General features: G+C 36.3%; 1 protein-coding gene across 1 annotated transcript in view; it reads right to left on the minus strand.

Moving 5' to 3' along the window:
• The window catches only part of CDH2 (cadherin 2, type 1, N-cadherin (neuronal)), a 199,866-nt gene that overhangs the window by 47,827 nt on the left and 132,000 nt on the right, over positions 1-20,039 (minus strand). Inside the window, exons 2-6 of the mRNA XM_011965027.1 lie at positions 14,800-15,026; positions 12,956-13,102; positions 10,784-10,939; positions 6,902-7,046; positions 4,053-4,225 (exon numbers count right to left, since the gene is read on the minus strand). Of these exons, the coding sequence (XP_011820417.1) occupies positions 4,053-4,225; positions 6,902-7,046; positions 10,784-10,939; positions 12,956-13,102; positions 14,800-14,943 (765 nt within the window). The 5' untranslated portion in view covers positions 14,944-15,026. The remainder of the gene's footprint in view (positions 1-4,052; positions 4,226-6,901; positions 7,047-10,783; positions 10,940-12,955; positions 13,103-14,799; positions 15,027-20,039) is intronic.

Below are 20,039 nucleotides of genomic sequence, written 5' to 3' on the forward strand. Positions count from 1 at the left end.
AAAGTATGGTAACTTAAACATTTCTTTAAGATTCATGTTCAGGGTAATGAGACAAGGAACATCTGCCCCACCGGATGTTGAGAATGGGAATCTAGATATACTTTCTGTGCAACACAGTCTATATAGAGGTATGCAGAGACTATTGTGGGTGCTCAGAGAAGTGACTGAGAACGGGCTCTCAAAGGGTAAGGATCAGCCTGTTATGTAGGAAAAGAATATTGCGGCAGAGCAAATGGGAACAGGGAACAGAAGAATAGAAAACTTCCTATTTGCACAAGGACTGCCTGTGGTTCAATGAATGCTTGGGCATCATTTGTATGTGAAAGGCAATTAATTCTAGGGGGTTAGGTTAAGCAGGGTTTTGGGGCCAAGGTCACAGAGGATCTGGAATGCACTATTAAAAAGCTCTAACTTCATCCTATAGGGCGTGGAGAGCTATGTTACCACAGCGGAGACCCAGCAGGTTTGTAGATTATGAAGCAACCTGCAGAGAAAGGAAGATTGAAGACACAACAGAAAACAGAACAACCCTTCAGGATGGAACTAGGAGTTGAAGGCACAAACAGAAAGATTATTAGGTTTGGAAAACAGGAAGTATTTCTTTCATCTTATGAGAAGGAATAAAGGTGATAGACAGTGCTCAACCAGGAGATGCTGCTGTTGCTATTCATCATGGCAATGGGGAAAACAGTAGCTCAGATGTATTGGGCACTGTACTGAATGCTTTTCAAAATGCTTTTAAATACATATATATATACACACACACACACACACACACACACACACTTTTTTTTTAAGACAAGGTGATATGGTTTGGCTCTGTGTCCCCACCCAAATCTCACTTTGAATTGTAATCCTCATAATCCCCATGTGTCAAGGGCGGAACCGGGTGGAGGTAACTGAATCATGAGGGCAGTTTCCCCCATACTGTTCTCATGATAATGTGTGAGTCTCACAAGATCTGATGGTTTTATAAGTGTCTGGCATTTCCCTTGCCTGCACTCTTCATTTCTCTCCTTCCGCCCCGTGAAGAGGTACCTTCTGCCATGATTCTAGGCTTCCTGAGGCCTCCCCAGCCATGCGGAACTGTGAGCCAATTAAACCTCTTTTCTTTATAAATTATCCAGTCTCAGGTATTTCTTCATAGCAGTGTGAGAACAGACTAATACAGAGGGTCTCACTCTGCCACTCAGGCTGCAGTGCAGTGGTGCAATCACAGCTCACTGCAGCCTTGACCTCCCAGGCTCAGGTGATTCTCCTGCTCAGCCTCCCGAGTGGCTGGGACTACAGGTGCACACCACCATGCCCAGTTAATTTTTGTATTTTTTGTAGAGATGGGGTTTCGCCATGTTGTCCAGGCAGGTCTTGAACTTCTGGGCTCAAGCCATCCACCCACCTCAACCTCCCGAAATGCTGTGATTACAGGTATGGGCCACCACACTGGCCTGAATGCTTCATGTGTCATGTTAGATAATTCCTAAAACTGTCCCATGAGGTAGGTAATATTATTATTCCCATTTACGGATGCAGGAGCTGAGGTTTCAGGTTACTACACTGGAAGTCAAACAGCCCATAATAAGCAGAGCCAGAGTTCAAACCTGGGGGGAGCAAGGGTGAGTCACTGGCAGTCCTGCACAAAAAGGGAGGAAAATGGACATGAAGTGGAAAGGCCAGGAATACTACCAGCAAGTAATGTCACAAGAGGACAGATAGGAATAAACGCTGAAGACTCGGGTAATGTGGCAAATACACCTTTAGGTCTGGAGAAGCTGAAGAATTAAAACGGAATTTTTAAAACCTGAAGATGAAAGAAAAATAAAAAGCTGAATCTCAGTAAGCATTTCAGTGATTAGGAGTTCAATCACTTAAAGGTGCCATACATCCTGAGAGAACGAGAACAAATATTACTTTTGACAGAAAGGAAACTGTGAATTCTAATAGAAATAAAAGAATTTCAAGCCTGCACGAGGCCTGAAAAAGTCAAAGTAATTTATCCCCAGCCTCAGGAAGAATTATCATAAACCATCCGAGATAGATACATTTTTTCTATGTTAAATGACTTTCAGAAAAGGAAGGTTTTCCATAATTTTCCCTAGTAACTCATTGTTGTGTTTAATAATTTCACTGTCAAGAAGCTATTTCTCATACTGTATCTAACCCAGAATTCTATAGTTTCAAATCCATTTCCACATTAGTTTCATCAAGGGGTAGTGAACAGCTTCTCTATCCACTGGAAGATAAACTTAACGACGATTATGGCCTCACGTCAGGCTTTCATCCTCTAAACGAAATACAGTCTCTTTGATTTTTAAACATGGTTGGTCTGTTTTAGTAAAAAGTATCTTTAATTTTCCATGCCTCTTTCTTTCCATAAAACAGCCAGTCTAAATGAGATAGGAATATTACTGTATGAAAACAGGATGAAGTCTCATTTCTGTATCTCACAATGACAATGTGAATGAAAGAGAAATATTAGGATTGTGAAATGAACTAAATCTACTTGGTATATGAGCAACCTGGCACTGAAGAAAGAATACTGAAAATTACCCCATATTCTCAGATAAATTATGGCATTCATGCTGAGTTTATCAGCATATAAAAATAGTATTTCATATGGTAATGAAGAGGTGAAAATATATACATGTTCCAAATATTACTGAACTAAAAGTACTACTTAAGAAACTAAACTGATTTCAACAATCTCTGATGCAAATCAATTCTAGAAAAAGAACTGTTGATGCCTACAAGTTAATAGGTACAATGTCATAGGCATACACTAACTCCTAAGTAAGGCTCTCAGCTCAGAATAAAGTAATCTTAATTGGCTCATATTACTTTATTGTAGTGCTTCTAGCACTATTTTGTGTATAAAATTAATTGCAATAGTAATGTTTTCTTCTATTCAACTCAAATGAATGCGTCTACAGAAAATAAAGAGTCAAAAAACAACGAACTTCTAAAATCCTTGTCAATGATATTTTATTGCAGTGGGTATAATGTCTCCTTTTGACATACATAATCTGAAGTCTCATTACAGTAAAAGCTGGCTCAGTCAGAAATCTACAAAGCACCGATCTTCCTGAGTTGGCACTTTGATATTTCACTCAAACAATGATTACATATGGTCAAAATAATGACCTTGAGAATCTGTGAGAAAACAGGATAGAATCGAGAAATGATGAAAAAGTTTCACTAGGAGTGAGGTTTTCAGGAAAGAATATGAGCAGTGCTTGAATCAGAATCTGAAGAACTGGAAGATCCAAGATCAAGAAAAAGGTGCAAGGCATGCCTGGCCGAGGGGATCACATGTACAAAAACACAGGGGTATGCAGGAGCACAGTGGGTCGAGGCCGGTAACACTGAGATGACCCACTGGGAATCAACAGAAGTACCCGTTCCCTGTCAGACTGTGATACTGCATAGTATTTCAATGCCTTCAACACTGCATACATTTTCAACTAAATGTTATGTCAGAAATGTGTTTCTCTGTATTTCTAACTTCAAATACTTGTGAGTAGAATTAATGCAGTTACTACTGCTCAAGCCTTTTAAGTAAATTAATCATAGAGTTAAGGGGCTAGTTCTAATAAAGAAGATAATCTACAATACACTCTATCAGCCTATTCACAAGGGCTAAAAAAACCCAAATCACATACATGTTATTTGCAGCCTTTTAATAACACAAGCGTTAACAATTATCCTAAGTTTGTGTGCAAATTATTTGGCTGTGATTTTTAATTCCTCACAAAAATCTTTGACTATCAAGGAAAACTGAGGAAATGTTAAAAATTTTAAAAATTAGATACCAGAGAATATTGCTTAGTCAGTATCACATTAAATACCACATAGGCTAGCATTGATTTATCTAGTATATATACATCATTTAACCAATTTGAAGCTCTGCAGAAAAATATACAACAGATTACTTAATGAAAAAAATTAGCATAGCATTTGAACAACACTGTATCTTGTGATGTGGAGATAAAATGTATGTGATATTGTGCACCTTTAAGATTAAAAGCAAACACAAATAGAGGTTTTGGTTGGCTTACTTCTCGATCAAGTCCAGCTGCCACTGTGATAATGTCACCAGTCTCATTGTTGATTGTAAACATGTTGGGTGAAGGGGTGCTTGGAGCCTGAGACAGGATTCTGTACCTCAACATCCCATTGAGGGCATTGGGATCATCAGCATCAATTGCTGTTACGGTCATCACATATGTTCCTAGAGACAGTGTACATGGAAAATGGTTACCCTTCATTCCAGGGACCCCAAAAGAGAAGGTATATTTATAGTTTTGATGTCTTATTTTCACTTTTTAAAAAGAAATATTTAAAGTCATTTAGACTTGATTTAAAATGCTACGCATAAGAACAGTACTTATTTCAAAAAAGATAAAACCTGGTCTGGATCCTTGAATGAAAAATTATACAACATACATATTTATAAAAACTCAATTTTTCTATAACTTGGAAGATAAATTCACTTTATGATTCCAAAAAGGTTCATTTTAGACCTTAATTTATATAAAATGCAAATAATGGATAATATAGATACCATTAGAAACATAATTTATTGCCGCTGATTCTTCCCTCTGTCATCTTTTCTTCCGTTATGCAATAATGTCTAAAATAACACGCTGAGTATGATTCTCCCCAGTGCCTGAGTCATTTTCCGAATGTAGGCTGTGTGCAGAACACGGCACACTCCATTTCCTCAGGTCATAAGGAACCATTTCATGCACTGCTATTTCGGTACATTGCATAGAGATTTGGCATTGTGTTTCATTATTTCCTCAGTGATTAAAAGAACATTGGAACCAACTTAGAGACTTCAATTTATTAGATATTTTGGAAAAGAAATCTTCAAAGCCTTTGTATCCAATTAGTTCAAACCAGCTAGACAAACTGTAATTTAGAAATAGAGTGAGAAGTAGTTACTGTTTAGAATGGTTTGTTCTGTGGGATCCTTTTAAGAACTGAATTATGAAATGTTTATCTCCAGTCTAGCTTCCTTTTGAATACTCAAATTCAGTTCTACCTCAGAGCCTGTTTACATTCGGTATTCTCTCTCCATGGTATACCTTGGGTTCTGAACTAATGATGCTTTGGTAATATTATTCAAATCTCATTTCAGAACTTGTCCCTTTAAACCATTTACCTGTTTTGATTATGTGTCATCCCTACACCCTTATTTTTTCAAAACCTTCAGTGTGTACTTGCTTGTTTTCGTGTTTTTTATTTCTCTCCCCTACTACAATTTAAGTTCCAACAGGGCAGGAACTAGCTTGTCACCACTGTATCCACGGTATCAGAACAAGGCCTACCACACAGCATATGCTTTATAAACATCTGCTGAATGAATGAATAAATCATTAGAATAAAAAGGTATGTTTCAAAAGTGTGAGCCAAAATATAGATCACAACACAGTTTAGCTCAAGATTCATCACAAATCTTGCCTAGAAGGATGTTTTCAAACTTAGAGAAGACCCACAGGAAATATACTCACAATATGTCTACTTCTAGCAATAGCTGAGAGTCTTTTATTTATGGGTGGATCATATGGAAATTCATGGTAAAATGCATAATAAATATAGATTTAGTGGCACATTTTAAACAGTTTTTGTGAAACAATTCTTGTAAAGTTTGAAATAATAGAGAAAAAAAAGAAAATAATATAAAAAAATTTCCACAGTCCCAAAAGCCCAACGTTTGTTTTCTTTGGAATATTTATAAAGACTTGTGTTTTAGTAAGGAAATGCTGAATTTGCTTTAATTTTACTGTATTTTAAAATACTGAAGAAAGCTACTCTGATGACGTGACTTAGAAGGAGTCACAGATGGCTGAATTTCCTGCACATCCCCTGGCCTCCCTCCAGCTGCCCCCACCCTACCCCTACATCTTTTCTGAAGAGGCGCATATATGCACTGGGACCAAGAAAATGTATGCATTTGAGCCATAGTTGGTTATATCTGTAAACTGACTTACGCATAAGTTGTTGCATAAACTGGTGTCAATGACAAAGGTATTATGCAGCACAATTTTAAATGCTGAGGCTTTTAAAAATACGAAACAAAAATACAATAGCTAATTAAATCTCTCTGAACCCCATGTCATCTCAGGAAGCCTGGCCAAACACTTACTTTTACCATCCCTATACCAACTGATTGTCTTGTCCACTGGTTTTCTAGGGGCCTGGCTATTCTACAGTGACTGAAGTGTGTCATATTTTTAATATAAGAATCTAAAATCTTAGTCAAACACCACTTTACAATCATGAGTGGCTTTCCTCAAGTGTTATTTCTAGGCCAGCGCATTTTCCATTTTGCTGGTTGAAGGGATAGCACTGCAGGGGACACGCTGGCCACCCTGAAAATAACTGTCCTGAGGAGCTAGAGGGCAGCAATCACAGCTGTCACTAAGCCCCTTCCGTGCTTTTGCTTTGACTTCGCCACCTAGTCCCAGGAACGTCAAGTATCTTTAAGGCTTTCCCACCGTGTTTAATTGCTGCTATGTCTCATACAGTCACACCTGTACTTTGTAAACAGGAAGCCTCTCGTCTTCTGGGGCTCACTTTCAAGATGCATTGGCTGAATCAACTAAAGCAGAATGAAAGGATCCTATGTATTCCACAGGACAGAATCAAATACTGTAGTGCATATTTTTTCAAAGGTGGTCAAAATGATTATGGGTAATAACAAGGATTTTTGTTGTTGTTGTTTTTCTCTCTTCAATCGGTTTTTTCCTAAGTTACCTTCCTTCTTTCCCAAAAGCATTATGAATGAAAGAAAACGATCCAAAAAGGCTCACATGATTTCTCCATTTCTTGCTCATATAACAGGGCTGGTTTATACCAAACTTTCCTCAAGTCATCTTCAAATTATTATCTTTAAACTTACCAGGCTTTGATCCCTCAGGAACTGTCCCATTCCAAACCTGGTGTAAGAACTCAGGTCTGTTGTCATTCATGTCAATAACATTGATGACAATGTCAATGGGGTTCTCCACTTGATTTCCATTAATATCTACTGCATGTGCCCTCAACTGCAAAAGTAATTAGAAAACAAAACTATTTAACAGATTTATGTCTGTGAGAAGATAAATACATCATTATAAGGCTACTAAAATAGCAAGAATAAACTCACAGCTTAAAAACCAAAGCTGTTCTTCCCACCAAAATTTAAGTTACACCAAGTCCATATAATTAGGATAGATATAGTAGCAAAAAGCTATCATTTACTATACGCCAGGCATTGTTCTCAGAGCACAATGGATTTTAACTCATTTAATCCACATACAAAGGAGTGAGGCAGAAATTGTCAGCATTTGAACATGAAATTGAGCCTCAGAAAGACTAGGAAATTTATGAAGGGCACTGCTCTTGCTGCTGACAGGACTCAGATCCAAAACCAGTTGTGTACAGCTCCAAAATCCTATTGCTAAACCAGTTGAGAAGGCAGACTTAAGGTAATTAAAAATGTGAAAGTAGGTCAGGCACGGTGGCTCATGCCTGTAATCCCAGCATTTTGGGAGGCCAAAGCGGGCGGATCACCTGAGGTCAGGAGTTTGAGACCAGCCTGGCCAACATGGCGAAACCCTGTCTCTACTAAAAATACAGAAAAAATTAGCTGGGCCTGGTGGCACATGTCTGTAATCCCAGCTACTTGGGAGGCTGAGGCAAGAGAATCCCTTGAACCCGAGGTTGAAGTGAGCTGAGATCGTGCCAGTGCACTCCAGCCTGGATGACAGAGTGGGACTCGTGTGTCAAAAAAAAAAAAAAAAAAACAGTGGAAGTAGCACAAAGTAGTCATAGAGATCAAGGGAACAGAAAATAATCTAGAAAGAAGTAAGTGTATGTAGGAAATTTGACACTAGTTTTTTTTTTTTTTTATTTTTCTTAATTGTAAAAGTCATTCACAAACGTTAAAAATATACTAGTATATGGCCGGGCATGTGACTCATGCCTGTAATCCCAGAACTTTGGGAGGCTGAGGCAGGTGAATCACTTGAGGTCAGGAGTTTGAGACCAGCCTGGCCAACATGGCGAAACCCTGTCTCTACTAAAAATACAAAAAATTAGCTGGGTGTGGTGGCGGGGGCCTGTAGTCCCAGCTACTGAGAGGCTGAGGCAGGAGAATCGCTTGAACCCAGGAGGCGGAGGCTGCAGTGAGCTGAGATCATGCCACTGCACTCCAGCCTGGGCAACAGAGTGAGACTCCGTTAAAAAAAAAAAAAAAGATACACGAGTATATACGATAGCTCAGTTCTCAGTTTTATAGATACTGTTCTAGAAACTTTATCTTATTTTTCTTTTTAAACAAAAATAATCATTCGGTACACTTGGCAGAATATCATCAAAATCCTTTCATCTAGCCCATAGATTCATTTCATTCTTTTCAACAGCTGTTTAGTGCTCCTTTAATTGTTTCTTTTTGACTGGAATGCTTCTAGTTTTCCTGTTAAGTCTGATGCTTGCCATTGGTTGCTGCTGGATACTCAATCAAATTAAAAAACACCTTCAACATATCCTTTTTTAAATTCAGAGGTTATATAAACACATAAAAACAATGTAAATTTTAATACTGCCATTCAATACCTATAAAGATAATTCTTTTTTTTTCCCCCTTGGCTTATTTAATATCTTATATTACATTAATATTCTTAATACTAAAACAATTATACTTGTATAAAATATTGAATCTGAATACTAAACCTTAATACTTTCAATTGTATAATTAATTCTACTCTGTTATGGGTATTGCTTTTTTTCTTTTTTTTTTTTTTGTGAGGTGCAGTCTTGCTTTGTCACCTAGGCTGGACGGTAAGAGTGCACTGGCATGATCTCGGCTTAACTGCAACCTCCGCCTCCCAGGTTCCAGTGATTCTCCCACCTAAGCCTCTTGAGTAGCTGGGATTACAGGTGTGCACCACCATATGAGAATAATTTTATTTTTTATTGTTAGTAAAGACAGGGTTTCACCATGTTGGCCAGGCTGGTCTGGAACTCCTGACCTCAAGTGAGCCACCCACCTCGGCCTCCCAAATTGCTAGGATTCCGGGTGTGAGCCATCACACCTGGCTGGTATTGCTCTTTTAATGTGCAAGTAGCAAGCACTTAGCAATAATTTAATCCAAATTTGACCTGAATATACTCATTTCCTGAGTTTTAACCACAGGAATTCAGATAGCGAGAATTCCTATAGGAAGAGATCCTTAAGAATTTTAAATTGATCTTATTTATATTCACAAATTAGAGACTAGTCGAAGTAGTGGCTGGTCTATTGTGTGCTATCTAAAAATATGTTTCCTTGTTAATGCTATGTTGTCTTTGTGAGACGTTTGGAAGTTTTACTTCTTTTCCTACATTTCAAAACAATATGGAAAGCATTAGAATAACCTATTCCTCCAATGATTTTAAAAAATGGAATGAAGAAATCAAGGTCTTTGGGAAGAAAGAGTATAGAGCAATACTCAGTGCATAAGACATTTTAAATTTTTCATATGCTTATTTGTCTGTTTGATCTAGGTGAATCTATTGAAGTTTAAAAACTTCAATAATTGTTCTCACTCATAGGTGGGAACTGAACAATGAGAACACTTGGACATAGGGTGGGGAACATCACACACCGGGGCCTGTCCTGGGGTTGGGGAGAGGGGAGGGATAGCATTAGGAGAAATACCTAATGTAAATGATGAGTTGATGGGTGCAGCACACCAACATGGCACATGTATACATATGAACAAACCTGCACGTTGTGCACATGTACCCTAGAACTTAAAGTATAATTAAAAAAAAAAAAGAAAAAAACATCAATAATTTTAAAAGTAGGTAAAAGTACAAGAATTCAACAAGTGTATCAGTGGGCAAAATAAGAGTCTGGAAACACATCCATGCACATGTGGGATGAAAGTTTTAGTGATTAAGTAAGTGTAGATGATGGATCTAACGGGCAAACTAATTCAATATATGCTGTTGGGACAAGTAGCTAGTCATAAAGGAAAAACAAAGTGGGTGTCTCCTTTTATTAAAATAATTTCACAGAGGTTAAAAATTCACATGTAAAAAGTGAACACAACAAAAAATTGGGGAACTGGGGAGACTGGTATCCTGGAGTAAAACTAGGGAGACTGGCATCCTGCAGTAGGGAAGGCCTTTATTAACATCTCTGGAAAGCCAGAATGTATGAAAAAAATTTTTTAAATGAATTTTACAGTGTAAAAACGATGTTCTACTATGGGAAAATTATTGACAATGTTAGAAATAAACATAAGGAGAAAATGTAGGACACACCAAGCACTAATATTCCTAATTAGATAAAAGGTTCTTAGCAATAAGAGTAAAAAAATCCCAAAGAAAATTCAACATAAGAAAGGAATAGGGGACTCACTTTGATTAGAATATTATGCATTCATTAACGATGCTATGGTATCTATATATTTTACATGTAACAGATTTGACTCCATTCATATAAATTTGTTCTTACAGGTTCTTAACCACATATCTGAAGGCAAGGATCAATATGTAAAGAGTAACGAGATTTTAGGCAATTTCACTTCCTTCTTTCTTTGTTGTGGCATTTATCTATCTATTTGTTTTTCTATCAGGGCATTTATCAATTCTACAAAAACAATAAAATTATTAAAATTAACCAAAAGACTACAGATGCAATTCTTAAAACTCTCAATATTGAGGCTTTCAGACTGATATAAGAGGCAATGGTAAACTCTGCAGACATTTAGAAGTGTTAATACACAGAATTATCAGCTGGTTGGAAACTTACATGAAACCGGGCTATCTGCTCGCGATCCAGGGGCTTCGTCACTGACAGCTGACCTGAGATGGGGTTGATAATGAAGATACCAGTTGGAGGCTGGTCAGCTCCTGGCCCAGTCACACTGTACCGCAGTGAAAGGTTTTTATCTCTATCAGACCTGATCTGAGGATCAAGAAAACAATCACATTAAGTGAGAGACTAAATGAGCTCATTATCAGAGATGGGGCACATCACACTTCATGCCCTTTTTCAGCTACAAACTTCTACGATCTCTTCCCAGAAAATCACTGAAACTCTCTGAGTGCCTGTTCTTCCTCTGCTTCTTGGTGATAGGCTTCAAAAGAGATGTCATCTATCACCAGAAAGACTGGAGGCAACATTAACATCTAAAAGAAGACTCACTAGGAGCAGTGCAAAAGTTCCAAATCTACAAGTGTCAGTTTTTAAACAATCAAACTCTGTCCTGGGAGTTTCTAGGTTAGACGATTTAACATAGTAACAGCTGTCCAATTTCATTAAAATAAACATTGTTTACCTTTTTGCATCAGTAACAAGAATTAATTGTCTATCCATAGTGTGAAATATCCTCAAATGGAACTCTAATACAGTCATGGCTGAGCCTGAATGTCGGATTTCTGTACTTGCATTGTACTAACACTGTTCATAGCACCAAAGCTTTCCGTAACATTCTAAAGTGACACCTGAAATTTTCATTAATAATAAAGCACAAAAGAAAGCACTTTAAGATATATTTTTGTGCTCGCAAACATTATATCACTTATAGGCTCACTGCCTTCTCCAAATACAACTACTCTCAAGAAAATTAAGTCAATGTATAAGCAGTCACAGGAGACAGAATAGGCTATGGAAGGGGACGGAGGGAGGCAGGTACAGAGAAAAAAATAAGAGATCCTTATGTATTAGTTACTTATAATTAATCCATCAATAAAATCTAGTTTTTGTTGTTTTTGTTTTTTGAGAAGGAGTCTCCCTCAGTCTCCCAGGCTGGAGTGCAGTGGCGCGATCTCGGCTCACTGCCAAGCTCAGCCTCCCGGGTTCACGACATTCTCCTGCCTCACCCAGGAGACTAGAGTACAGAAGCCCGCCACCTCCACCCGCTAATTTTTTTGTATTTTTAGTAGAGACGGGGTTTCACCATGTTAGTCAGGATGGTCTCGATCTCCTGACCTTGTGATCTGCCCACCTTGGCCTCCCAAAGTGCTGGGATTACAGGCGTGAGCCACCACACCCGACCTGTTTTTTTTTTTTTTTTAAAGTTAAAGCAAAATGCTCTTTTCTCTAAAACTTCATTAAAGTAGAAAAAGAGAGAGTATCTTTATTTCAGAGTTACATTCATTGTTAAAGTGAATTATAATGTACATTAGGACAGAATATGCAACATAAATAAGTGGCTTATTTTTAAAAAAAGGCTTTCAGTAAGTATGTGTTAGAATGCTAAAATAATCATATACAGAAACATTTATATTTAACAAATGGGAATACAACAGACTTGTCTTACTACACTTTTGTAATAAATAATGGGTTGTTAGGTTTACTAAAATGCAAAAATATCAGCATTTTTTTTTATGTAGCTGATGGTATGTATCTAGAGTAAATAAAAACAAAATAAAACAAAACAAACAAAACTTACTCCTCAGATTTGAAAGCCAATGATTTTACACAGCCCTGGGGATTCTGTTAATGGTATCAGAGGTCACTCTTTTCTTTAAAAAATCTCTCAAATGCATTTGGTGCTGGCATTTTTAACAATGATTGCCCTTTATTTTTTCTGTGGCCCAAAAACCATCTGTAGAGGGCAAAGATCAGTACAGAGAGCCCAGCTTTCAGACAGGGAAGTTTAGGGGTGTGTGTGCTGTGAGAGCGGAAATGCTATGGTTGGGAATATGTGTTGGCTTTAGGGCTTGTGTAGTCACAAACTGAAAAAGCTTTCTAATCCACAGTGTGCAGGACCCACAAGAGAGCTCTACTTATAAATAATCCAAAAGGTAACAAAGCAAATGAGAAGAGGCTTTCTACAACACTACACAAATTCTATCTATATAGAAAAACACTTTCTGTATATACATGTCATAAATTCTACGTTGTAAAATAAATAGAAATATTTTTCACATACATTTGTCTTGTGCTACGAAAACAGTTAAAATTGTGCCACCTTACCCTGACAAGCTCTTGAGGAAAAGGTCCCCTGGAGTTTTCTGGCAAGTTGATTGGAGGGATGACCCAGTCTCTCTTCTGCCTTTGTAGGTGGCCACTGTGCTTACTGAATTGTCTTGGGAATACGATTTCTTCAACTTCTGGTGGCTCCTTTACATTAAAATACAACAAGACATTCCTGAGTACTAGGAAAAACATTTTCTGAAAGTACATCAATATTATTGAATACCTGAAAGCATAGGAATCACAGTTTATTATGAACAAAAAATAAGTCTGGAGGCTCTTTTCCCCGGCCCCCTATTAAAATAACAGAAAACACCATAAAATTTTTGGGTTATACTGTGTATCTGAAAAATTGAATTCTAAACAATTTATTATATGGCACAGCTATGTAAACTATTTGCAGTTTCTATAAACCTTCTTAGATAGCAGTTAATATTGAGCAAAATTTAATAGTACCCTTTTATATATTTCTCATTAGTTTAAACCACAGTTCAGGTAATGTGCTACTGTACATTAAATTTAGATCTTGATGTGCTAAAATATAATTTGAATTCCAAGAGAAGTTTAATACATACTGCTAAGGAATGTCTCAAATATTTATGACCCTATTAAATCCCACAGAATTAATGCTGTAATTATTCTAAACCTATGTCAGCCATGATGGATGCTGTAGATGACCCACTTTGCACATTAGGTATTAATCTCTGCTGGATGTCAACATTTTCTTCTGTTTCTTCCTCTATCTGTAGACATTTTAGCCATTAGCCCTTGCTGCTTCAGTGCAAATATCCAAGCTACTTTGCTGGAACACAGCAAATCGACAACAAAAGCATCTTTTCACTCCATTAGTTACTGGGTTTTCACTTTATATTACCCAAATGACATGACTTCCCTCAACAGTTAATAGATTAACAAAGTAAATTTCACATAATAAAACCACAACACTGAAATAAGAGAAAAATGATAAATTTTCCTCTGATATCTTGACTCATGTTTGATGGTGGGTATGTATATCACATTTACAACTAAATACCCAAAATGAATGTGTGTGTTTCCATCTCTCACAGTACAATAAGTATAAAATAATGTAGTGGTCATAGTTCCATAGTTCATGGACTTCAGAATATATGGGTGTGTCCCATCATATTTGTTTTGAATTAACTCAAAAAACTAAAATATTCAGAAAATATTATCATAACTTTACTGAAGTTACTGTATTTTATTAATGAAATTCCTAACAGTGACTTATACAAATTAAGTGCTCAATAAATATTTGTTGAATTGAACTGAATGGCACTCTGTTGGAAATGTACCTCATTTATTTTATCTTGGCTCACAGCAGCTTCCACCAGAGGGAGTATATCATTCCTAAAAAGTCATGTTGGTAGTATAAATAATTCATACCCCCCAATTTGATTATTAAGGAACAAGACAAAAACCCAATACTCACTGCCAGAAATGTTTTCCTGTTACTACTTTAAATCTGTACGTCTCATCTAATAAATCTGACTGATGACATCTTGTAAAGAATTGTTTATTTTGTGGTTTTATTTAACAGCTTGTAAAGCTTCTAAGAAATTTAAAACAAACTGCTTCTAGTTTAAGTTATAAATCTCAAAGTATAAACAAATCTTTAAAACACAATTCCTAGTTGCTTAAAATATATTTAGTCTAAGTATCTTAAAAGATTAAAAACACACAAAAAAATTACTAAAATGACCGAAGTTGATAAAAATTCAAATAGTGGCCATCCATTAATGTGACCTGAAGCAAAGCATATATTTAGTTCAAACTGTGTAAATCTGATTTTTAACCAGCCCTAAAGCCAGATTTGGATACTATACCTTCACTGACTCCTCAGTTAAGGCTGGCTTCAGGCTCAATTTCACTGCCACTTGCCACTTTTCCTGGGTCTCTTTGTCTTGGGCATATATCAGGAACTTGGCATGCTCAGAAGAGAGTGGAAAGCTTCTCACGGCATACACCATGCCATCTTCATCCACCTTAAAATCTGCAGGCTCACTGCTCTCATATTGTACTTTTCTTTTTCCATTGCAGTTGCTAAACTTCACTGTAAAAGATAAGAAATATATCAGTTATTATAATTATACCAAAAAGGCAAAAAAATAAACCCCTAATACTTAAACCTATATCCTGCTTAGGTTAAAAGATAAAAATACAGTAGCATGAAACACAGAAGTTTTATTTTTATTTTATTATATTAAAGGCATTTTCATACTATGAAATGCCAGATGGTAGTTTTTAGCTGTGCCCTAGCATTTCCTTCTTCCAAAGCTTTCCCCTTCTTTTCATACTTCCTGGACACTGGGTCCTCAGGTGTACCTGCTTTTCACCCTGACATCTTTCACTGATATTTCCTCCCACCCTATTACAAACTTCCACTCACTCTTCAGTCCCAGGTCTAATGTCACTCAAAGTAGAACAAACCCCCTTTTTCTCAGTCTTCATGTAGTGATTTGAGTTTCTGCTACCTCAGTTTCTTAGTCATGTGTGACACTGCCTGGAAGAGGCAGTTCGGGGCAAATGTTCTTAGTTATCTTGCATACCCTGCATACTTTCTGGCACACAGTCTTAATACATAATTTCTGAACAAATGCTTACAGAAAGAAAGCAATGCGTTTATTAATACTGAATGCTTACTATGCTCTAGAATTGTAAGACCTTACGGTAATTAACAGGTAAATAATCTGCAAATTTCTATTCCTCCTAGTGCTTATAGTACTTCTATTAAGCAGTAACATTTTTAAAAATTTTAAAACAAATAAAAATAAAGGTGTATCCCAAAATAAACTTTAAATTAAAAAATGATGACAAGAGTAGACAAATTCAAAAAGGTTCAGTGTCTTATCTCTATCATACAGGCAATGACTTCACACTTAAAAAAAAACTAGTGCTTTCTTAAATGCTATGACAGCTTACGCCTCAACAGGTAATAAAACAAAAATTAAACCATGAACTTGTGTAGAACTAGACAAATTCAAGATATTAAGAATAAAAATACAAATATTCTCTAAGGAAGATTATTTCCTTTAAAGTCCTTAATTGTTCTTCTGAAGAAAAATTCCATCGGAATAGCAAGTAAAGGGATCAAATAAAAAGCGATTTTTTATTTCTGTAAACGTCTGATATTATGTTCTGCCTATAATTATATAGGATACTTTCTGGAATGTAATTAATAGGGACATATTACAAAATATAATCAAATACACCTTGTGGTTTTCTCGAGGATCTAAGTGTTTATGAACCCTCCCACTGCACAAATGAGCTGCTGACAGTTCTTTTGCTGTCATTAGTATAAATTCACTGAGACGTGCACACAGTCACAGCCAAATAACAGGCATGCTTATTTCCCTTAGTAACCATAAAATCCTTGATATAAGTCATAAAATACTTTCACTACTGAATATATTATTTTCCACATAATGCTATCTATATCATCTTTCATATTTCAATCATTTCAAAGTGAAAATAAGAGTTATATCTCAAACTAAATAATGTGAAGTCAAAATGTTTGTCTTTGGAGTAGAAGTATCCCAAAAGATATTTAATTACTCTATCTTCCATGCCTCACGATTTAAAAGTGAAAAATGGGAATCTTTTCTACAGAACAATGCCATCTACTGCTCATCTTTCATTAAAGACAAAAAATGAAAAGTAAAATTGTTTTTTGGAACCCTGCTGAGAAATAAAAAAAAGATGGACTTTTGCCATCTTTTTGTATAAAAAGTACTTTTTTATATTACACAAGAGGGATTCATGGTCCTTAAAAACATAATCTGGATTTAGAAAAATTATATACTCTTCTGCACACATTTTTTGTTAACTGTGATCACTCTAGTATTATTAATTGTCATCCATAAACACCTGGACTGTTACATAAGCCTCCGGGGTAGTCTTCCCAGTTCCTGGTCATGGCACGCCCACTGCTAGACTAGACCCTTGCTGTGATTTTCTCCTCCCTGCTTAAAATCTGTAACATTGTATGTCAGATCTTTAATCTAGAGTACAATGTTCTCTTAATTCTTGGGTCACCTGGTCTCTTCGGTTTTACTTGAACCACTTTCTAATACATATACTGCCCAGTGAGTGAGGTTGCAGTCATCCCCTACCTCGTGCTGCTCCACCCCACGGGCTCATCATCTTACCTGGGACACTCTCCCATTTTCCATACCAAAGCTCTAGAGCCAGGACATCATTTTGGGGGAAGAGTCGACCATGATGACTTTCACAAGATTTCAGCCTATGCCTTCATTTGGAACTGCTCTAAATTTTTTATTTTTATTTGTATTTCCTGTCCACTAAAACACATTGATACTTTATTTTTATAATAATAATAGTTATAATGATGGTTACTAGTAATTTCATATGAGTAGATCTTCTCTCCCTAAGTAGACTATAAACTCACTTTGGCTTCATGAGAGTTAAGTCTTGGTTCGTTTGTTTCTTATGACACTTGACGGTGACAGGAACAGTATAAGTGCTCATTAAGTACCCATTAATATCTTACAACTTTTTCAAAAACTAGAAAATAGACTGAAACCTTAGACATACCCACAACCTACTATAGTAACATCTAGCATCACAAACAAATGAATAAAAAAAAACCCAGGCAATTCAAAAAATTCTTTTTATTAGGTTGTTGGTAGTAGAAGAAAATGAATTAATACTTGTGGAATAAGGCACTGAAAAAGACACTTAAGATTATGTCACATATGTTAACCTTAAAAATGACTCCTGAGGTAGGAATCACTGTTTCTGTTCTACAGATGAGGATGAAAACTTCAAGTCATCTATGCACACGGCTGTTTGATTTCCAGCTGTTTCTTCCCATACAAAAGCGCAAAAGAATCTAAACTCATGACACAAATCACTGAAATCTAAGGCTTTAATATAAAACAATAAAATTAACAAAAACATCTGAAAAATGCATATGAAGAGAATGCCAAATTTAGACCTCTGAGAGTACCACAGTAAATTGCACATTAAAAAGAAATCTTTTTCTGTGTCTGAGATGATGTTATTTTTTGTTTTTAATTCTGTTTATATGGTGTATCACATTTATTGATTTGCAGATATTAAACCATTCTTGCATCCCTGATATGAAACCCACTTGATCATGGTGGATTATCTTTTTGATACGCTGTTGTATTCTGTTGTAGCTATTATTTTATTGAGGATTTTTGCATCTATGTTCATCAGGGATATTAGTCTGTTGTAGTTTTCTTTCCTTTTTTTTTTTTTTTTGTTATGTCCCTTTCGGGTTAGGGTGATACTGGCTTCACAGAATGATTTAGGAAGAATTCCCTCTTTCTCTATCTTGTGGAATAGTGTCAGTAGGGTTGGTACCAATTATTTGAATGTCTGATAAAATTCAACTGTGAATCTGTCTGGTCCTTGACTTTTTTTTCTTGGTAACTTTTAAATCACTACCTCAATCTTGCTGTTTGTTATTGGTCTGTTCAGAGTTTCTATATCTTCCTGGTTTAATCTAGGAGGGTTGTAAACTTCCAGGAATTTATCCATCTCCTATATATTTTACAGTTTATGCATGTAAAGGTGTTCATAGTAGTCCTGAATGATCTTTTGTACTTCTGTGGTATTGGTTGTAATATCTCCTGTTTCGTTTCTAATTGAGCTTATTTGGATATTCTCTCTTCTTTTTTTGGTTAATCTCATTAATGGTCTATCAATTTTACTTATCTTTCAAAGAACCAGTTTTTTGTTTCATTTATCTTTTGTATTTTGTTTGTTTGTTTGTTTCAACTGCATGTAGTTGTGCTCTGATCTTGGTTATTTCTTTTCTTCTGCTGGGTTTGTGTTTGGTTTGTTTTTGTTTCTCTAGCTCCTTAACGCATGACCTTAAAAAATCCAGCATCCCTTTAAGATTAAAGCCCTCAGCAAAATTGGCATAGAAGGGACGTAGATAGAAGGTAATCAAAGCCATCTATGACAAACCCACAGTTAACATTATACTGAATGGGGAAAAGTTGAAAGCATTCCCCCTGAACACTGGAACAACACAAGGATGCTCACTTTCACTACTTCTATTCAACACAGTACTGGAAGTCCTAGTCAGAGCAATCAGACAAGAGAAAATAAAGGCCATCCAAATTGATAAAGAGGAAGTCAAACTGTCACTGTTTGCTGAAGACATGTGTACCTAGAAAACTCTAACTCATCCCAAAGCTCCTAGAACTGGCAAATTCAGCAACGTTTCAGGATACAAAATTAATGTACGCAAATCAGTAGCTCTGCTATGCACCAACAGCGACCAAGTTGAGAATCAAATCAAGAACTCAACCCCTTTTACAATAGCTACAAAAACAAAACAAAACAAAACAAAACAAACATAGGAATATACTTAACAAAGAGGCAAAAGACCTCTACAAGGAAAATTACAAAACACTGCTGGAAAAAAATCACAGATGGCACAAACAAATGGAAACACATACTATGCTCATGGATGGGTAGAATCAATATTGTGAAAATGATCAATGACCATACTGCTAAAAGCAAATCTACAAATTCAATGCAATTCCCATCAAAAATGCCACCATTATTCTTCACAGAACCTGGAAAAACAATCCTAAAATTCACATGGGACCAAAAAGAGCCTACATAGCCAAAGCAAGACTAAGCAGAAGGAACAAATCTGGAGGTATTATATTACTTGACTTCAAACTATACTATAAGTCCACAGTCACCAAAAGAGCATGGTACTGGTATTAAAATAGGCATATAGACCAATGGAACAGAAATGTATGAAAAAAATGCTCAGTATCACTAATTATCAGGGAAATGCAAGTCAAAACCACAATGTAATACCACCTCACTCTACAAGAATGGCCATAATAAAAAACTAATACATGTTGGCATGGATGTGGTGAAAAGAAAACGCTTTTACACTGTTGGTGGGAATGGAAACTAGTATAATGATTATGGAAAAGAGTGTGGCAATTCCTTAAAGAACTAAAAGTAGATCCACCATTTGATCCAGCAAATCCACTTCAGAGTATCTACCCAAAGGAAAAGAAGTTATTATACAAAAAAGATACTTGCGCGC

Source organism: Mandrillus leucophaeus, unplaced genomic scaffold (assembly GCF_000951045.1).
Source record: "Mandrillus leucophaeus isolate KB7577 unplaced genomic scaffold, Mleu.le_1.0 Scaffold711, whole genome shotgun sequence".
NCBI classification, from domain to species: Eukaryota; Metazoa; Chordata; class Mammalia; order Primates; family Cercopithecidae; genus Mandrillus; species Mandrillus leucophaeus.